The 19,800-nt window shown below is 36.1% G+C and overlaps 1 protein-coding gene across 1 annotated transcript in view; it reads right to left on the bottom strand.

The window, feature by feature from the left end:
* Nucleotides 1-635: 635 nt before the first annotated feature.
* The window catches only part of LOC129406443 (complement factor H-like), a 37,388-nt gene continuing 18,223 nt past the window's right edge, over nucleotides 636-19,800 (bottom strand). The window contains exons 5-13 of the mRNA XM_055144208.1: nucleotides 17,847-18,029; nucleotides 14,889-15,065; nucleotides 12,754-12,930; nucleotides 11,819-12,001; nucleotides 11,536-11,715; nucleotides 7,782-7,949; nucleotides 2,559-2,745; nucleotides 1,953-2,113; nucleotides 636-640 (exon numbers count right to left, since the gene is read on the bottom strand). Coding sequence (XP_055000183.1) covers nucleotides 636-640; nucleotides 1,953-2,113; nucleotides 2,559-2,745; nucleotides 7,782-7,949; nucleotides 11,536-11,715; nucleotides 11,819-12,001; nucleotides 12,754-12,930; nucleotides 14,889-15,065; nucleotides 17,847-18,029 — 1,421 coding nt within the window. The remainder of the gene's footprint in view (nucleotides 641-1,952; nucleotides 2,114-2,558; nucleotides 2,746-7,781; nucleotides 7,950-11,535; nucleotides 11,716-11,818; nucleotides 12,002-12,753; nucleotides 12,931-14,888; nucleotides 15,066-17,846; nucleotides 18,030-19,800) is intronic.

Here is a 19,800-nt window from a genome sequence, read left to right as displayed (position 1 = left end):
CATATTAAATAATTTTTTAAAAAATAAATAATTAAAATAAAATACTTTCTTTTTTCCTATTTTGGGCCACAGCTGGCATGCACAGGGGTTACTGCTGGCTTTGCACTCAGGAATTACTCCTAGTGGTGCTCTGGAGACCATATGGGAGGCTGGCAATGTCTTTTGTCCCGAATTGGCTGAGTGTAAGGCAAATGCCCTACCTGCTGTACTATCGCTCCAGCCCCAGGCATATTAAAATACTTACTTATGCATTTGGGTGGTTCTGACCACTGTCCATTGTGGCATATTATTGTCCTGTGTCCTTCGAGTCTATAAAGGGATTGGCATTGGTAATCAACTCTTGATTCTGGAACATATTCCTTAAGTTGCAGTGAAATAATATCTCCATTTGCTATAGGTGGAGGGGGACCACACTTTCCTACAGCGTCTGAAAAATATATTTGGTTTATTGAAACTTATTGATTTCATGGTAATATTCATTACATTTATGGGAGAGAAAGAACAAAGGTTTAGGATAAAAAATAAATGGGTCAAACTATAACGTACATAATATAAAGAGTCATAATTTTAGATGATGGAAAAGATTCAATGAAGAACTTTTGATTTATAAATTGTAATGCTTATAATGTTTCCTTTTAGCCTGCATAAAAGCAGATAGATCATTAGCGAATATGTTTGCTTTAGGGACTCTACTATTACAAGTATTTTTTCATGGGACTGGAGTGATAGTATAGAGCACAGGGTGTTTGCTTTGCACACAGCTGACCCAGGTTCAATCCTCAGCATACTATATGGTCTCCCCAGACTCTCAGTTATGGATTAAAAGGCAGAAAAAATTTTTCATAAACCAATTGAAGGACAAAAGACATCTGTTGTAGTGGAAGTGGAGGAAAGGTGAAGGGCACCACATCGTCTCCTGATTGTGTGGTGAAATCTTCTGCTTAAACATTAATTGGTCTTTTAAGTTTTACCCACTGAAGTAAAAGTAACTCAGTGAAATAAAAAATGAAAATGGTTGGGTGAGTGCAAAACAATGCGACATCAGAGGGTTTATGGCTGGTACCAGTCTCTTTGACCCCTCCTCTGTGCTTGGGTGGACGGCAGGAAAGTGGCACAGGGCTCAAGAAGAAAGCAACCTCATGGGTGAAAGAGCTGAGGAGATGCAAGACCCCAGTGAAAGAAGACAGAGCTGCTGTCACCAGCAAGGAGACACAGGTGTTCAGCTCCAGTCACTGAGCTCAAACCCAGAAGCCAGACTCTAGATAAAGTATGATGGGGGACAAGACCTGGTCTATAGACACTGGGAGGTACAGGATAAACAGGTTGAGTCATGTCAAAAGTAGGTAAAAGAATGTGACCAAGACGTAAGGAGAGGACCTGAACCATCCTACTTAAACTGTCAATGAATGGTGGTCATCAATCTAAGCATTAAAGGTGAATATTTCATACACTACTCAAGGATTTGCACATTTAAGAGATAATCCAATTTCACAGAATAAAATGAAGTATCTGGTTTCATAAAAAAATACACTGCAGTTTGCATGGGGTCTCTCAGATTTTACTGCTATTGATTTATTCCAATTTATTTTTAATTGTACCTTCATGCTGAAAAGTGATCACTACATTCTAGCAAACACTGCATAATTCCCTAAAATACTTATATGTATTCAGAAGCACGGTATATGAAGTGGTAAACTTAACTTCACTCTATACTGAGTTACAATACAAAAAATGCCAGAATTACAAGTGATATTTATAATAAGCCTATATAATTGCCTATAGTAGATTGATTTGATCATACGAAAATTCTTTGCTAGAGTACGAAAATCCTGTCTAACATGTCAAAGAATATAAATTTATAAATCAGAATAGTTCTCCCATATCATTTTGATGGGAATTGATTCTTTTTACCAATTTTACTGAAAAAAAATTAGTTGTTGCACTATGCTCACTGGAGCATGTTATCATGTTGTCTTCTTCAAATATCTTAAAGCCAGCTTGACAAGTGTAATTCAGTATGGTGCCATGTGGGTAAATTTCGAGCCCCAGTGAAGACCTAGCTGATGTAGTGCTTCCGTGTTCAATCTGAAGTGGCTGAGAAAATGGAAGTTTTCTAGAGGAACAACAGAGATCCAAAAGAAAATGTTTGTATAACTTTGGTATCAATTAAAATATGAAAATGAAAAATCAATCCAACATTGGCATTTTATCTGAGGGAAACATGAACAAAAATAAATTACAAGATCAAAAACCATGAAGCTTGCGTGATTAGATATCCTTAGCAAATCTCACATATATGTTCAATGTGCCCCAACCGACTTCTCCAATTTTTTTTTCATGAGGAGTAAAAATAGTCATAAGTAAAACTTGTAGCTGTTTTACATAGAAGACTCCATTTTTTCCCATTAATTTCTCAGGACAAATAGAAAATTTTTAATTGATTTGTTTGCTTGTATTGGTAATTTGCTATTTCAAGAGAAAGTAAATGAACAAGTTTCACTACTTTCATTTAAACAAACCAACCGTTTTGGGAATAATTGTTGCAAACTAGACAATACTGACCTACACAGCGTGGTACTGACTGCCAGGTTCCATTTTTGCACTCCATTTCTTCTGATTCCTGCATTAGATAATTTTCTTGGCAGAGAATTGATATTCTTTCTCCATCCCTGTAATTGACTGTGGTCGTCATAATTTGACTATTGGGAATCTGAGGTGGGGGTGGGCAGACCTGTATTGTTTGACCTAAAATTATTAAAGTTACATATCTTGATAAAAATCACGTTAAAAGATTACAAAAATAATTCAAGAAATACAAACTTAAGTAATAAATTATCATAATGATTATGTGATTATATGCTCTATGTATAATATGTCATGATTTAGGACATTTTCACTTTTTTTTTTTTTTTGCTTTTCCGGTGACACCCAGTGATGCACAGGCATTACTACTTGCTCTGCACTCAGGAATTACTGCTGGTGGTACTGGAGGACCATATGGGATGCTGGGAATCAATTTCAGGTCAGCCTCATGCAAGGCAAAAGCCCTACCCGCTGTGCTATCACTCCAGGCCCTGGAGGTTTGTACTTTTAACCATTGTGGGCCGATTTAATAGTCTTCAAATTTTTTAAATTTTATACTTACTACAGGTTCTTTTATAGGCAATAAATATTGATCTAGGGTTTTTAAACAAAAATATATACATATATGACTACAATAATGCTTAAGGATTGGATTAAAACCATTTTAAAGGCAGGGGAAGGAATAAGTCAAAGGACTGGAGTTCATGCTGTTTGGGGAAGGCCAAGGTTCAATCTGTGGCACCACATGGTCCCCTGAGCACATTCAGGAGCAACTGCTAATACATAGGACCCAGGAATTGTCCCTGAGTCCCTCTGGGTGTGGACCAAAAGGAATTTTTTTTTATTTAGCTTTTGCTTTTTTGGGGGGGGTTACACCCAGCATTGCTCCAGGGTTACTCCTGGCTCTGCACTCAGTAATTACTCCTGGTGGTGCTTGGGAGACCATATGGAATGCTGGGAATCGAAGCCAGGTCAGCCGAGTGCAAGGCAAATGCCCTACAAATGCCCTACGCGCTGTGCTATCACTCCAGCCCTACCGAAAATAACTTTTTAAATGAATGAAAACTTCAATATAGTCTACCAAGGGATGCTGATTTATCAGAGAAAGAATCTATTTAGAAGATAACAAAACATACAAACAAGTTTTTGGCCAAGATAAGAAGGAAATATGATCCCTAGTTGTAAGATTAAAAGTGTAAAACTTCCCTAAAGGTACAATAACTATTCTGTTTGCACTGTCTAGAAAGAAACATATAGCTTGACAAAATGCACCTGGTAAACAGATCATCAGTCTGGTATTAGTTTGAAGAGCAGCAGAATTTAAAAGATTCCTCTATAATCATATAATCATGAGTTCCTGTAAAACATATCTCTGTTGTATCTTAGGAGCACATATTCTGAAGACCTCTTCAAATGAGAAGGATCCTTGATGTTTGTACCTAGAAAAGTTTTGACTCCACTATTGCTCTTTGAGTTTTGCTCTCTTCTCTCATAGTAAATCTTGATTTCATTCAAAGCTATATTGAAATACATAGAGTGAAAATTAAAAGACTTCTCAATTTTCCAAAATGGCATATTCAATTCAAAAAATAACTGACTGACTGAGTATACTTTATTCAAAATTATTAACATCATCAGAGTTATAACTTTGAAGCTAACCAAAATATTTTTCCTGTGGCTGGGCAGAGCAGAATAGACAAGCACTCCTCATGTATGTGCTGACCCTGGTTCAATCCTCAGAGCCTCATGTGGACCCCTGATCCTTCCAGGAATAAATCTCTGAGTGCAGAGGCATCACTCTACCTGGATGTGGCCCAACTCCCCCCCAAACTACTTTGTTATTTCTGGTTTTAATATCTTGGTGGAGTTTTCTTTTCAATATGTTCACAAGAAACACCTTCTTATTCTGCACTGTGCCTTGGTAGCTATTCCATTTGTCGGACCAACCATAAACCATTTCTCATCATTTTGTTTATCACCTGTTTAAGTTTTTAAATATTTGTGTCAATTTATTTCTAGTTAGCATTTGTGTCCTTTTGATTTTCTAGGCATTAGATTGCAATATTGCCCTAACTTTGTTCCCTGTTTTCTCATTCCTGTTTTAAAGCTGTAGATACCTTTGCTTACACTATACCCATAGATTTCAGTGTGTTCTGCCATCATGTTAATTTTATTTATTTAAAGTATTTTCTACTATTAAATTAATGAGAATTTACTTAAGAACTTGCTTATCATTCCAGAATTGTGAGATTACAAAATAACAAGTGTCCCTATATTTCTCGTTTCTTAATTTAGAGAATGGGATGAGGATAGATGGGTATTATTTTTGGAGGGGGGTTGAGATATTTTTTTGTTGCGTTTTTTTTTTACTTTTTGGGGTCACACCCGGCAATACACAGGGGTTATTCCTGGCTCTGAACTCAGTAATTCCTCCTGGCAGTGCTCAGGGTATCATATGGAATGCTGGGAAACGAAACTGTGTCTGTCGAGTGCATGGCAAACGCCCTACCAACTGTGCTATTGCTCCAGCTCCGAGGATAGACAGTTATTTCAACCAAAACTAGATGCTAAATAATTACTATTTCTTGGGAATGTCTTTATAACAGATAATAATATTTCTTAAAAATAATGAGCAACATTAAATGAGAACAGAAGAGTTTTGAAGAAAAGAATTATGAAAAATTATGTAAATATGGGTCCACATTCACTGGGCCAGAGGAGCTGGTAGGGCTTCAGCTCAGTGTGGTCTCCCTGATTTCACAATGAAACTGTGCAGCTGCTTATGCAGCCTTGAAACATCAATTAGTCCCCATCCTCACACTTTTATACACCTGCTGGAAAACAACAGGGACACATGGGAGAATCAGATCACCCTGACACTGCTTCCATTTACATTGTGGGACCGGCCTCACATTGATTCATTTTTTGTACCACAGAATCCTAGTCCTGCTGATCCAGCCTCATTCGTCATCTGCAGGTACCCCTGAAGTCTGGGTGGTCATCACCAAAGACTTGAATCTTTGCTAGCAGCTCCATGGTTCCCGCCCACAAAACAGAACAAGGAAGTTAGTTTGTAAATCACATGGGGACATGTGTCCAGAGGTATCATCAAGTCTATTACAATTTTTGACTTACACACACAAATTTTGACACTATTTGAAAATGAATGATGTTAATGACAAATAAAGGAAATGAAAGAATCTCTGAAGAGAGAAACTCAATAATTTCAAAGAAAAACTGATGCAAAATATTAGAGAATATATTGAAGTGGAGTGGAAAAAGACCAAGAAGTCAGTAACCACTCACAGCAACATAATTCAGATAGAAGATTGTCAGTGAAGTCAAATCACAAGTGAGCATCACAGAAGAAGAGCCAAAAGAAAAACAACTTAAACATGGTATTAAATCTAACATACTTCCTGGACAACATCAGAGGAAGAATCTTTGAGTCTTAGGCACCCTGGAAAGAGAAGCAAAGTTAGTGACAGAGATGGAAGCTGAATACTTCCCCAATCATGAGGAAACATGTGCATAAAATCAAGAGGCCCAAAGAATACCAAATGAAATGTCTCCAAATAGAAGAACACCAACACATATTGTAAAAAACCTTATAAGAGCAAAGACACATATTATTTAAAGTTTTAAGAGAGAAGCAAAATCTAAAAAACAAAAGAAAGAACATCCAACTCATAGCAGATTTTTTTTTATGAAATTATACAAGCAAGAAGAACATGGGATGATCTATTCAGAACACTACTCGCAAAAGAATCTTCATCCTCAGGCTCTCCACCCTGCAAAATTGTCATTCAAATGGGAGATGATGAAAACATTCTCAGACAAACAAGAGGGCAAGACATTTTCTAAATCTAATCCAGCTCTGTAATGAATATAGAAGGATCTCTTGCCAAACACAAATATCTAAGGTAAAAATAATCAAAATCATAAAAGAAGAATGATTTTTTAAAATGCATAATTTGTACCAATAATTTCTCTGAATGATAATGTATGGAACTCTCCCTTGAACATCACAGAGTGAGTCTTGCCAACAAACCTCTGCCGCTTGTAAACTCATCATTTAGAAACAAAGGAACAGCAAATTTGATGAAACTTCTCTTCACAGGCCTAAGGAACCACTCAGACAGAAACAAAACAGGAGTGGTAGATTTCAACACTCCATTTTGGCCATTAGACACATGAACTAGACAAACAGATAGTAAAGATAGAAGACCCTTAAATGAGGAGTTGAAAGAATTTGAATTAATGGACATAGATAGGGCCAACCCCTGAAAATGCTGAATTCACAGTTTTCTTTAGCACACATGGAACTGGACATAGTAAAGGTGTAAGTCCAGGATATATCATGTAACATAACATACATACATTTTGGAACATAAAAATCATAAGAAGCACTCATTCCGACTACCAGTCAAAGGTAGAAATTAATCGTATGAAGATAGTGAAACCTTGGCATATTTCTAGGTAAAATGTAAATTGGTGCAATAATTTTGAAAACAACTATGAAGGATCCTCTAAATACCATGATAGAATTTCTAAATGATGAAGCAATCTCACACCTTTCCAAAGAAGACAAAATTATTAACTCGAAGAGTCCTAGGTACTGAAATGTTTCAAGCACCATTATTTTAAATACATAAACAACTTGTTTCCAAACAAGAGTCATAAGCTTGCCACCTGCAGGAAATGGAAGATACTTTAAAGGATTTTTCCATGCAAGAAAGTCTAAAATAGAAAGGAAAATATTGTATGATTTAACATATATATGCAGTAAGAAAGCCAGCATAATAGGGAAATATTAAACAAAAATAAACATGTGGGCATATAATAAGAGAATTGAAAGACATGGAAGGTTGAATGGGGAGGACTGGAGCAAGATTTGAGGATGCCTAGTGGAAGGCTATTTTGTGTCATAAATAATACAATAGCAATAAAACAAGAATAATAAATCTTCCTACATTTTCTGCTTGTTTTGAAATTTACATCTTATATATATATAAAACATATGCATATAGGTATAACTATATAATTAAATTTATAAACTGTTTTGCTTAATTTTTAATTTATATTCCATTTAAAATTATCTTTAATATATAGGAGCTATTTTTAGAAGAAACAAAATATTATTTTCATAATTTAGGGAAAAAAGAATAAATATTTTTAAACTAAACAGAAGAGCTCACCTTTGCAGTTTATTTCAGGATCCCAGTTTCCATTTATGCAAGTTGAGAATTTTATTTCTGATTTACTATTACATGTGTAAATTACATTGTCATTGTGATTAAACTTATTCTTAAAAGGATGAGATGAAATCAATTTTTCTTTTCTACACATCTTAAGTTTATTTCTTGCTATGAAAAGAAAATATAATATTCAAAATACAAATAAGAACTGATGAAATGATTAAAATATTTAGAAGATGGTGTCAAGAGTACAGTGAAATGATACCTTATGCCCATAAATCCCACCAATCAAATTACTCCTGATCCTATTGCTTGAGATGAACTACTATATATGAACATATCTTGTCTCCAACCTCAGACATCTTAGAGTAAGTGCCATCCCGGATATACTTTGCACTTTGGGATTAGGAGAACAGAAGAGGCCTTGGAGACAGTGTTTTTTATCACTAGCAGTCTAACAGTCATCACATGACTTAATTTTTTCCTATTACTGAAATCTGTGCAAATTTCATTCTTGATTTCAACAAAACTGCATCATTTTAAATCCCTTTAAACATTTCATTGTAAACAATCGTCCCTGGAAAACAATGAGCTCTGAAAGTGGAAAAGGGGAAGTTTCTTTGCCAGAGTATTCATTTTTTTCCAACAAAACAGAAGAAATTTTAGGCTCAATATGTGAAGCACTTCTAGCCTAGAACAGTAAAGTGACACAAGAAGAAAAGTATATGCTGGAGGTAGTGTGTAGAATGTAATTATTTAAGGAGAATGTAAATATTTAAGGAGATCTTGTGTATGGTACCCAAAATTCAAAGAAACATACCTGTATAGACTATAGATGGAACATGATGGCTGCTCAATACCTCTATTGCAAACCACAACACCCAAAAGGAGAGAAGGAGCAAAAGGGAATGCCCTGCCACAGAGGTGGGTCGGTTGGAGGGGACCGGGTGGGTGTGGTGGGAGGGATGCTGGGAACATGGTGGTGAAAAATGGGCACTGATGGAGGGATGGGTACTCGATCATTGCATGACTGAAACGAAAGCACAAAAGTCTTTACACCTATAACTGTACCTCACGTGATTCACTTATTAAAAATAAATAATTAAGTAAATAAATTTTGGATAAAAATTAATTAAAAAATGGAGGAGAGAGTTTAATGTCAAAACCTGCTTGATTTATATAGTTTATAGTCATTGAGAAGCTATTTTATAATCAAATGATTTCATTCTCCAATAATATCACAACATCATAATACATTTTTTCTAGGTTCAACATGAGTTAAAAATGGCTCTTTTACGGGCTGGAGTGATAGCACAGCGGGCAGGGCGTTTGCCTTGCACACGGCCGACCCGGGTTTGATTCCCAGCATCCCATGTGGTCCCTTAAGCATGGCCAGGGGTAATTCCTGAGTGCAGAGCCAGGAGTGACCCCTGAGCACCGCAGGGTGTGACCCAAAAAGCAAAAAATTATGGCTCCTTTAGGCAACAGGTAGTCACAATCTTCAAAGCTTTAATGCAAGTGAGAATTCTTTTTCACTGTGGTAAAACATCAATACAGATCTTAGATATTTGCTTGAATGGTACTTAATAAAGTTCAATGAAGATAAACAAAATGTTTGAGACAGATTACTAGTTGAAGAAAAATAATAATTTTGCATTTCAACATTGGAAATGAGACTAATTTGAACTACACAAGCAGTCTGAGAATATATTCCTATATTAAGGGTTGATTTAGACTAATAATTAGCAGGGTATTTTTCAAGAATATTAACCAAAGGAATGTAATTATGTTAATGTTATATATGATATAATATATGGTTAATGTTGTCTACATATATTCAAAAGAAGTGGTGGTGTTCCTATGTCTGGTGGTGTTTATTGTCTGAAAGGATTACGTTGTTCATTAAAAGAAAACAGACATAGTGAGAGGAGTAAATAACTGGACTAGAGTGAATAGTGAAATAAATCCTGTGATCAAAAAATGAAAATAAAACCAATGACAACTAAATAGGACTATATTAAACTCTATTTTGAGAGATAATTAGGATTAATAACCATCAAAGTTAATTGACTAAATGAACAAACTTCTATTGAATGTCCCCTACTGGTCATCGGTGGTAATATGTGCTGATAATACATCAGAGAACAATATATTATGAATCCTTACTCTAATAGTCAAAGTTATACACATTTCTTGAAATAATTAATGGATTGGAAAACTGGAATGTAAACAAGATTGGAGATACAAGTCTTTCTGTAAATAGAGGACCCTTAAAGTCTTGAGGACAAGGTACTTAAGGGAAGTGAAAGAGGTCCTCAAGCTTCTAGTTGATCACCCAAGATTGGGACATCCAACAACCAGAAAGATTCACTTACAGAGCAGAAGGCATGACCAGATTGGTTTTCTGGTACAAATGGCCTGTCTCCTATGACTAAGTTATAGCAGTAGCTGAGAAGGTCTTCTACCCACCCACCCTCCTGAATATTAACTTCTGTTGTGTTGTATCTGAAAGAAAATTGCTCACTATCATTTTGAGAGAGGCAAGACTCCAGGAGGAGAAGAACAAGTAAATGTTTTCTCACTTCAGGAGCCAAAAGAAAAGATACCATATAAGAAGCCATTATATTCTCCTTTTTATTAGAACTTGTAGTTTAATTCATGAGTAAGACATAGCTCAACACTTGTAAATAATTTTATATCAGGGATAGAGAGATTAATGAGATGGTATCCTCGATTTCTACTTTTCCTCTATTGAAAGATTTTGTGCAATTACTGTTTTAATTGGACTGTTGCAATAGCATAGAGGGTAGGGCACTTGCCTTGTATGCAGCCAACCCGGGTTCTATTCCTCCACCCCTCTCTGAGAGCCCGGCAAGGTACCTAGAGTATCTAGCCCACATGGAAGAGCCTGGCAAGCAACCTGTGGTGTATTCGATATGCCAAAACCATTAACAACAAGTCTCACAATGGAGACGTTACTGGTGCCCGCTTGAGCAAATCCATGAGCAAAGGGATGACAGTGACAGTGACAGTGTGACTGTTGTAATTTAAGATAGTACATTGCTGTCAGTGTATCACTGTCATCCCTTTGCTAATTGATTTGCTCGAGTGGGCACCAGTAATGTATCCATTGTGAGATTTGTTGTTACCGTTTTCAGCCATGCGGGCGAGATACTCGGGTAGTTTGCTGGGCTCTCTGAAAGGGGCAGAAGAATCGAACGCAGGTCGGCTGTGTGCACGGCAAACGCCCTACCGACTGTGCTATCGCTCTAGCCCTAGAAAAAAAATTAAAAATGACCATGCCTACTTCCTGACAAAACTTCAAGCTTTATGCTTGTAAAATGGGTCATGCTTGTATTTCCTTTCTGTTCTTATAAAGAGGATTTGGAGGATTTGTCTTATTGGGCCATTTTCTAACTTTGAAAGACATAGATAAATCTACAATAAGTAACATATCAGAAGAAGGAGGGTGGTGGTCTTAATTCCAAAATGTAATGACAAGTCACTGACATAAGCCTGGACTGATTAAATCTGAACTTCGGAAAAACCTCTGAGTTGCACAAATTGAAAAAATGTAATATAGAACAAAACAGGTCAACTCCCAGAATTCCCTGGTGAAAGCCAGGGAAGCACTCTATCCCAAAATACAAACAAAACTATGCACATATTCAAGAATAAATATTTAAATTGAAAAATGGGTTTTCATATGAAAATGATACATGTTAGTAATAAAATTTGAGAGATATGCTCATACCGATGCACTTAGGAAGTTGGGTCCATCTTCCACGGAAACATGTAACTGATTTCTCTCCAATCATTGTGAATCCATCCGTGCATTTGAACTCGATTGACTCTCCATGATAATAAAGAGGAGCAGAGGAATCAGCAAAGCCATTCTCAAGTTCAGGCTTATCTCGGCATGTACTCTGCTCCGCTGCAAAAATTGTCATAAAATTATTATATCTCCTCAGGATGCAAGTTATACTTTTACATATAAAAACACAAAAGTCTTCGTTTCATTAGTGCTTAGACAGTACCAATGCATATAGGCAGAGGTGTCCAATTTCCATCAACACACTGAATCTTCCTAGAACCTTTCATCAGAAACTGAGGATCACAAACATATTCCACCATGGTACTGTGTTCATAGGCTTCTCTCTCCACTTCTGTCAATCTTCCATTCAAAAGTGAAGGCGGGGAACCACAACGTTTAACATGATCTGTAGCATAAATGTGTGACAAATGATTGATTTATATAATTTCCAACACAGATATGGAGTTCATGGTAATGTTTCCTTGATATATTTATTTAATAATTTATTGTAGCATTCTTAAGCTGTGCCAAAAATATATCATTAAACAAGATTGATGTTTCTCAAATCTCTTATGCTGAACTTAAATATTATAACTATGTTTAAGTCCAGAAAAAGCATTCATGAATCTAAATATTATAAACTTGATTTAAATTCCACTTATATATATTTCAAAATAAATTATAAAATCCAATGTTCATATTCAATAAACACATTAAAATATTTAAAATGCATTCAATGAGGCCTCCATTTTATTACTCTATTTGTATATTGTTTAAGCCATCCATGTGAATGAATCAAATAGGACCTTCTAGAATATTATTTAGAAATTCTCAAGTGCGCAATGAAATTTGAAATGAACCAATGATGTGAATTAGATTCAATGTTGTTGGTGCAATGTTTAGCAAGAGCAAAATATTAGCAATCACATAGTGTCTAACTATACTCACTCTACATATTTCATGAAACAATGATAAATTACATTCTTTCGTAAAGAAATATAAGATATTTGCTACCAAATATATATCCTTGACGGAAATGAATCTGTCTAATTGTGTTACATCACAGCAACACTAGAAGCTAGCATAAAACTGAAAAGAAATCATGCTGATACAAAAAATCTGAATTCTTCATTGAGCAGTTGTAAGATAAATATTTACCTGTACATGTTGGAGGATTAGGAGACCATCCAAAGTGATAGCACTGAATTGAATCTGGTCCAACTCTCTCAAATTTATTTCTACAAGAGAATTTCAACACATCTCCAATTGTATATTTTTCTTTTGAGGGAGTAGCCAATATGTTTTCGTCTAACTTCGGGACAGTGCATACTTTTTCTATACAATGATAAAACAGATGAATGAAAATATGAACCAAATCATTGGCAAAGTAAACTTCATATGTCACGTAAATATGAGGTCTACAATGTCAAATAAGTCCTCTTCCTGGAAATATTAAATAATCATTATTTTAAGTGTTATGTAGTTTCATTTTGACATCTGAGCGATTCTAATTTACTGAGCGGCAATACACCCCAGCAATATTTGGGATATTAACCTGTTTGACTCAATATAAATTTATCAACATATATATTGATTATAAACACTTGTTTTATTAAACCATAAAAGTAACCTGTCATATTAAAAAAATTCTATAATCTTTAAACTGCAAAGAAACAAGAACACTATGCCTATTTAAAATAATTGTAAAACTTGAAGGCATAAAGGCGTTTCAATGTACTCTAGATGACAAATAAAATCATTAGTAATGGAGAAATTAAACTTAAAAACCATCTCATTTAAACATGAAAAGCATTGTGCTCAGACTGATGACTGGGTGTTGATTAGGTTCCTGAATGTATACATAATATACTCTTGTGTTCTTCCTCTCTTGTTTGTATTTTTGTTCACATTGGGAGGGGGTGTTCTCGAAAGTGGGTCTCAAGAGTACAAAGATGCGTCTGTTGTCCACCAGGGGTTGATTCAGTATAAGGACTCAAGGACCTGATGCTGCTCTGGATTTCTTGTTCCAACATCTCTGGGTCATTGTTGGGGAAACATGGCCTCAACAGCAACCAAAAGAGCTTTATTAGAGGGGTCGGAGAGCTAGAACAGAAGGTAAAGCTCTCGCCTTAATGTGTCTGACTCAGGTGCAGTCCTCAGGGCATCTGGTTCCCGGAGCACCTGAAAAAGTGATCCCTGAATGCTGCAGAGCCAGGAGTAAGCCCTGAGCACAGCCAGCCAGGTGTGGCCCAAACATCCAAAGGCATGAGCCAAAAAAGTAAAGAGAGCCTGGCTACTCATAAAATATCAAATTGCCTCTAATCTCTCCTATCATAATTTCTTTTAAATATACTCACCATTTAGTGAGAGTCTGATTTAGCTACTTATGATACAATTCTTTCCATATTATCTCTAGCTTCAATGTGAATCCAGTCTCAGGCTTTATAATGCTTGAGTTTTTTGTGTTTTGTTGTTGTGGTGGTGGTTTTCAGGTCACAATCAGAGAAATGCAGCAATTACTCCTAACTCTGGGATCAGGGATCACTCCAGGAAGGGCTCAAGTAAACATAGGAGGGTGGGGGGTGGGAGATGCAGAGATGCAACATAGGTTGGCAGAGTGCAATGCAAATGCCCTACCTGCTGCACTCTTGTTCCAGTCTAGATGCTTGAATATCTTAAAACTAGGTCCATTTCTTTGCTCCCTCACCTGTTGCACATAACTCTCTACCCAGAAAACTTTTATTTAGGTATGCTTCTCTGCAAAGCTGCATTACTAAACTGAGTTTAAATACCCACATCTCTATTTTCTAAATCCTTGAACTCTTTTGCTTCTTTGAATAAAAGGTGGTTGAATCTGATGGCTTTGGATAAGCACTGTGTGCTGAAAATAGGTAAAGGAACAAAAATGATAACCTTCAGCATCTGTATTACAAGCCATAATACCCAAAGGGGAGAGAGAGAGAGAGAGAGAGAGAGAGAGAGAGAGAGAGAGAGAGGGAGAGAGAAAGTTTCTATATTTACATAATGTGGATATCTTTAACTAGGACAACAAGATAATCATCCTTCACTCACAAAGCCATAACATATAGGATCCAGAAAGTATAGTACTATAACATTGCATTGTGTTCAACATAGATCACCCTCTTTGTGCATCAAAACACCCATTCTTCCTAGTTTACATCAATTTGCAAGATAACACCTTAGTTTATATTACAATTTTTAAAAAAATAGCTCTAGATAACCATTCATCTGATAATTCTGTAAAAGAATAAAAACACAGCAACAGGACTTACCAAGACATACAGGTTGATCAGACCAACCGTTTTGCTCACACACTATGGAACCACTGGTCCTTCCTGTTTTGGTTTCATAGCCAGGTTTGCATTGATACTCCAGCTGGTCATTGAGCATAAACCGTGCACCAATTCTTTTAATTAGAGCATTCTCAAATCCCGGCCTATCACAAGATTCTAATGCATATGAGAATTAGATGTTTTATTCTTACATTTCGAAGTAATCTAATTGTGCAACTCCCATCCCAAAGGGGTGAAAGTTGTATTCTTTAGTATGCTTTTCAAAGGTATCATGAAATTATCCAGAAACATCAATGACAGACCACTGATTGGAGTTACTCAAGAGGAAACAAAAGTTTCTATATCTGCCTTCTTGAAAAATTAAACCACATTATTTTCATTTAGACTTATACATTCATTGCATACTGATAACAAATTGTTTCATAACAGATTTGTGCATTGGAAATTATATTTGTTTGTTGTGGTTTTTGCCCACAGCCAGTGAAAGTCAGGGGTCACACTGAGCTTAGGAATCACTCCTGCTGTTGCTAAGGGGACCATATTCCGATGCTGGGGATTGAACCCAGGTTGGCCATTTGTAAGAAAAGCACAGTACCTATTACACTATCTCTTTAGCTCATATTTGTGCAATTTTTCACTGACTAAAATTCATTTTGTGTAGTTAGGTACCAACAATATTAGAAGTTCTCATATACATAACAGTGAAAAATTTATTTATTAAAAAGGATTAATTTTAATGAGGAAATTAAATTTTAAAATATTCCATAAATCTCTTTTTTAATATATGCAATTTTAAATTTTAAATTATTCACCATGTAATCGTATATATATATGCATATATATATTTTGCTTTTGGGGCCAAATTCAGCGATGCACAGGGGTTATTCCTGGCTCTGCATTCAGGAATTATTCCTGGCGGTGCTTTGGAAACCATATGGGATGAAACTCAGGTGAGTGGCTTGCAAGGCAAGCACCCTACCCGCTTTACTATAGCTCAAGCCCTCATATTTTCGTTTCAAAAAATAATTTCCTATTTTGGAGTACAGATTGTGACACTGAGTAAGGCACATAGAACTCAAAAAAATACACAGAAGCATTTTTACCTTTTGAATGAGTTCTCAATTATATTGTACTTTATTCTATTTGCCTTTTGCTCACACATGTTGATGCTCAGGGGTTGCTCCTGCCTCTGCACTCAGAAATTACGGCTCTTGATTCTGTGAGGTCCATTTGGGAAGCCAGAGATGAAACTCAGATGTGCTGCATGCAAGGTGACTTGCTATACTATCTCTCTAGCCCATATGCTGTGTTTCAAAGTGAAAATTACTTGAACTGAAAGATCTGCGGATATTTTTCCTTACAGAACATTATCTTAAATGCCCCAAATAATTCTATGTTTAAAAAGAAATTTATTTATTTATTTATTTATTTCATTTTTTAAATTCTTTTATTGAATCAGCATGTGGAAAGTTACAAAGCTTTCAGGTTTAAGTCTCAGTTATACAATGCTCAAACACCCATCCCTTCACCACATATTCCACCACCAAGAATCACGGTTTACCACCCTCCCTACCCCCCACCTCCCCAGCACCCCACCCCGCATGTGTAACTGGTAAATTTCACTTTACTTCCACTTTACTTTGATTACATTCAATATTTCAACAAAAAATTCACTATTATTGATTTGGAGCTTCTCCCCCTTAAAGTCGACCTGCTGAAAAGAAAGCATTTGATAATTTGTTTTCCATTGCTGAGAATAAAGAGATATGAGGTCAGGAGGCTGCACTAGCAGCCACACAGGTTTGGATTTCTATATTTTAGTATTTTAGTAACTAAGTCCAGAGAAATATCTGCCAGAAATCGCAACATTGTAAGCTTCTACCTCTCAGCTACTTTATATTCCACATACGAGTATAATCTTTCTATGTCTGTCTCCTTTCTGACTCATTTCACTCAGCATGATACTTCCATGTTGATGCACTTGTATGCAAGAAATTTATTTATTTTTAATACTTAATTTTTAAATTTCTTTGGGTTTTGGATGACACTCATTATAGTTCAGGGATCAATATTGGCTCTATGTTCAAATTACTCTGGAGGGCTCAGAGAACCAATATATATATTTTCTGAAATATGAAAGTACATTAGTACTTCGCCCCAAATTTTGAGACATTTGAGGATTGTTTACAGTAATCCTTTGTGTAATGATGACTAAGTTCATGAATGCTAACAATTACTTACTAAAGCATTTAGGTTGAGCTGACCATCCAGTTTGCTGACAGGTAATTGTTCCTGAAGTTTCACCATTTGCTGTTGCAAAGCCTGGTTTGCACTTGTATTGTGCTTGTTTATTTAAGGGATAGTGAGTAGGAGCTTCAGAAAAAAAACCATTCTGAATTTCTATGTCTGAATGTGAACATGTTTCTAAAAAGGAGAAAGCATGAAGAAAAGACAAGTATGCATTCAATCATCGTTTTCATAACAAGTCAAATAATACATAATCATATAAAACAAAATTTCAAAGAAAAGATTTTAATATGCCAGTTCTTGTGTCAGAGAAAAAGTTCATGAATGCTAACAATTACTTACTAAAGCATTTAGGTTGAGCTGACCATCCAGTTTGCTGACAGGTAATTGTTCCTGAAGTTTCACCATTTGCTGTTGCAAAGCCTGGTTTGCACTTGTATTGTGCTTGTTTATTTAAGGGATAGTGAGTAGTAGCTTCAGTAAAAAAACCATTCTGAATTTCTATGTCTGAATGTGAACATGTTTCTAAAAAGGAGAAAGCATGAAGAAAAGACAAGTATGCATTCAATCATCGTTTTCATAACAAGTCAAATAATACATAATCATATAAAACAAAATTTCAAAGAAAAGATTTTAATATGCCAGTTCTTGTGTCAGAGAAAAAGTTCATGAATGCTAACAATTACTTACTAAAGCATTTAGGTTGAGCTGACCATCCAGTTTGCTGACAGGTAATTGTTCCTGAAGTTTCACCATTTGCTGTTGCAAAGCCTGGTTTGCACTTGTATTGTGCTTGTTTATTTAAGGGATAGTGAGTAGGAGCTTCAGAAAAAAAACCATTCTGAATTTCTATGTCTGAATGTGAACATGTTTCTAAAAAGGAGAAAGCATGAAGAAAAGACAAGTATGCATTCAATCATCGTTTTCATAACAAGTCAAATAATACATAATCATATAAAACAAAATTTCAAAGAAAAGATTTTAATATGCCAGTTCTTGTGTCAGAGAAAAAGTTCATGAATGCTAACAATTACTTACTAAAGCATTTAGGTTGAGCTGACCATCCAGTTTGCTGACAGGTAATTGTTCCTGAAGTTTCACCATTTGCTGTTGCAAAGCCTGGTTTGCACTTGTATTGTGCTTGTTTATTTAAGGGATAGTGAGTAGTAGCTTCAGTAAAAAAACCATTCTGAATTTCTATGTCTGAATGTGAACATGTTTCTAAAAAGGAGAAAGCATGAAGAAAAGACAAGTATGCATTCAATCATCGTTTTCATAACAAGTCAAATAATACATAATCATATAAAACAAAATTTCAAAGAAAAGATTTTAATATGCCAGTTCTTGTGTCAGAGAAAATAGATTGAGTTTCTCAAGAGATTTTATCAGCATATATTATAAAAAATATATTGAGGCCTGCAGGAACAGTACAGGTGCTAAGGTACATGTTTTGTCTATGGCTGGTCCCAGCTCCATGCCACGTGGTACTCAGGGCATCCTGTGTGCAGAGCTGAAGGGCTCTGAACCCTGCTGAGGTGGGCAGGTATCCCATGAACTGCAGGGCCAGAGAACCAATGAACACTCTAGTCTTTGCATTGAACTGCTGCAGGTTTGGGGCCCCTGGTTGGGAAACTTAAACAAAAAACGTTGAAGCAAATCAATATGAAAAGACTCCATTTTCTTCTCTGGAATCATGAGAGATTTGCCTGTCCAAGAAGCATGAAATCCTTCTGTTACATGGATCCTAATATATCCCAGAGCTCTTCATGTATTGAGTTTTGTACTGTCTTTTTTTTTAAATTAATAGTTTATTTTTAATTAGTGAGTCAACGTGAGGGTACAGTTACAGATTTATACATTTTTGTGCTCATGTTTCTCCCTTACAAAGTTTGATAACCCATCCCTTCACCAGTGCCCATTCTCCACCACCAGTAAACCCAACATCCCTCCCACCCTCCCAGTCCCGTCTCCCCCCACCCCACACTGCCACTATGGCAGGGTATTCCCTTTTGTTCTCTCTCTCTGATTAGGTGTTGTGGTTTGCAATAAAGGTGTTGAGTGGCCATTGTGTTCAGTCTCTAGTCTATATTTGGCCCGCATCATCTTTCCCCCACATGACCAACAACCACATTTTACTTGCTGTTCCCTTCTCTGAGTTACCCTGAATGAGAGAACAGCCTCCAAGCCATGGTGACAACCTCCTGGTACTTATTTCTACTATTCTTGGGTGTTCGTCTTATAGTCTATTATTCTATATTCCACAGATGAGTGCAATCTTTCTATGTCTGTCTCTCTCTTTCTGACTCATTTCACTTAGCATGATACTTTCCATTGTACTGTCTTTTTTTAAATACTGCCTACCTTGGCTCTCTCTATCTTTCTCTCTCTCTCTCTCTCTAATGTAGGAGTACTGCGATTTATTCAGTTATTGATTCAGCTGATTGAATTGGACATGAACTCTGTTTTTTTAAAAAAATTATTGGATATCTGAGATAGACCATTAAAAATCTGTTCATAATTGGTTTTATTAGTCATCCAAAGATCTAGCACCCATCATTCCACCAGTGTACTTTTCTCACACCAATGTCCGCCCTTTCCCCACCACCATCTCCCAAGTCCCCACCCCATGCCCTCAACCTCCCTC

The sequence above is a fragment of the Sorex araneus genome, chromosome 7 (assembly GCF_027595985.1).
Source record: "Sorex araneus isolate mSorAra2 chromosome 7, mSorAra2.pri, whole genome shotgun sequence".
Classification (NCBI taxonomy): Eukaryota; Metazoa; Chordata; class Mammalia; order Eulipotyphla; family Soricidae; genus Sorex; species Sorex araneus.
This window is presented reverse-complemented; position numbering and strand designations above follow the sequence as displayed.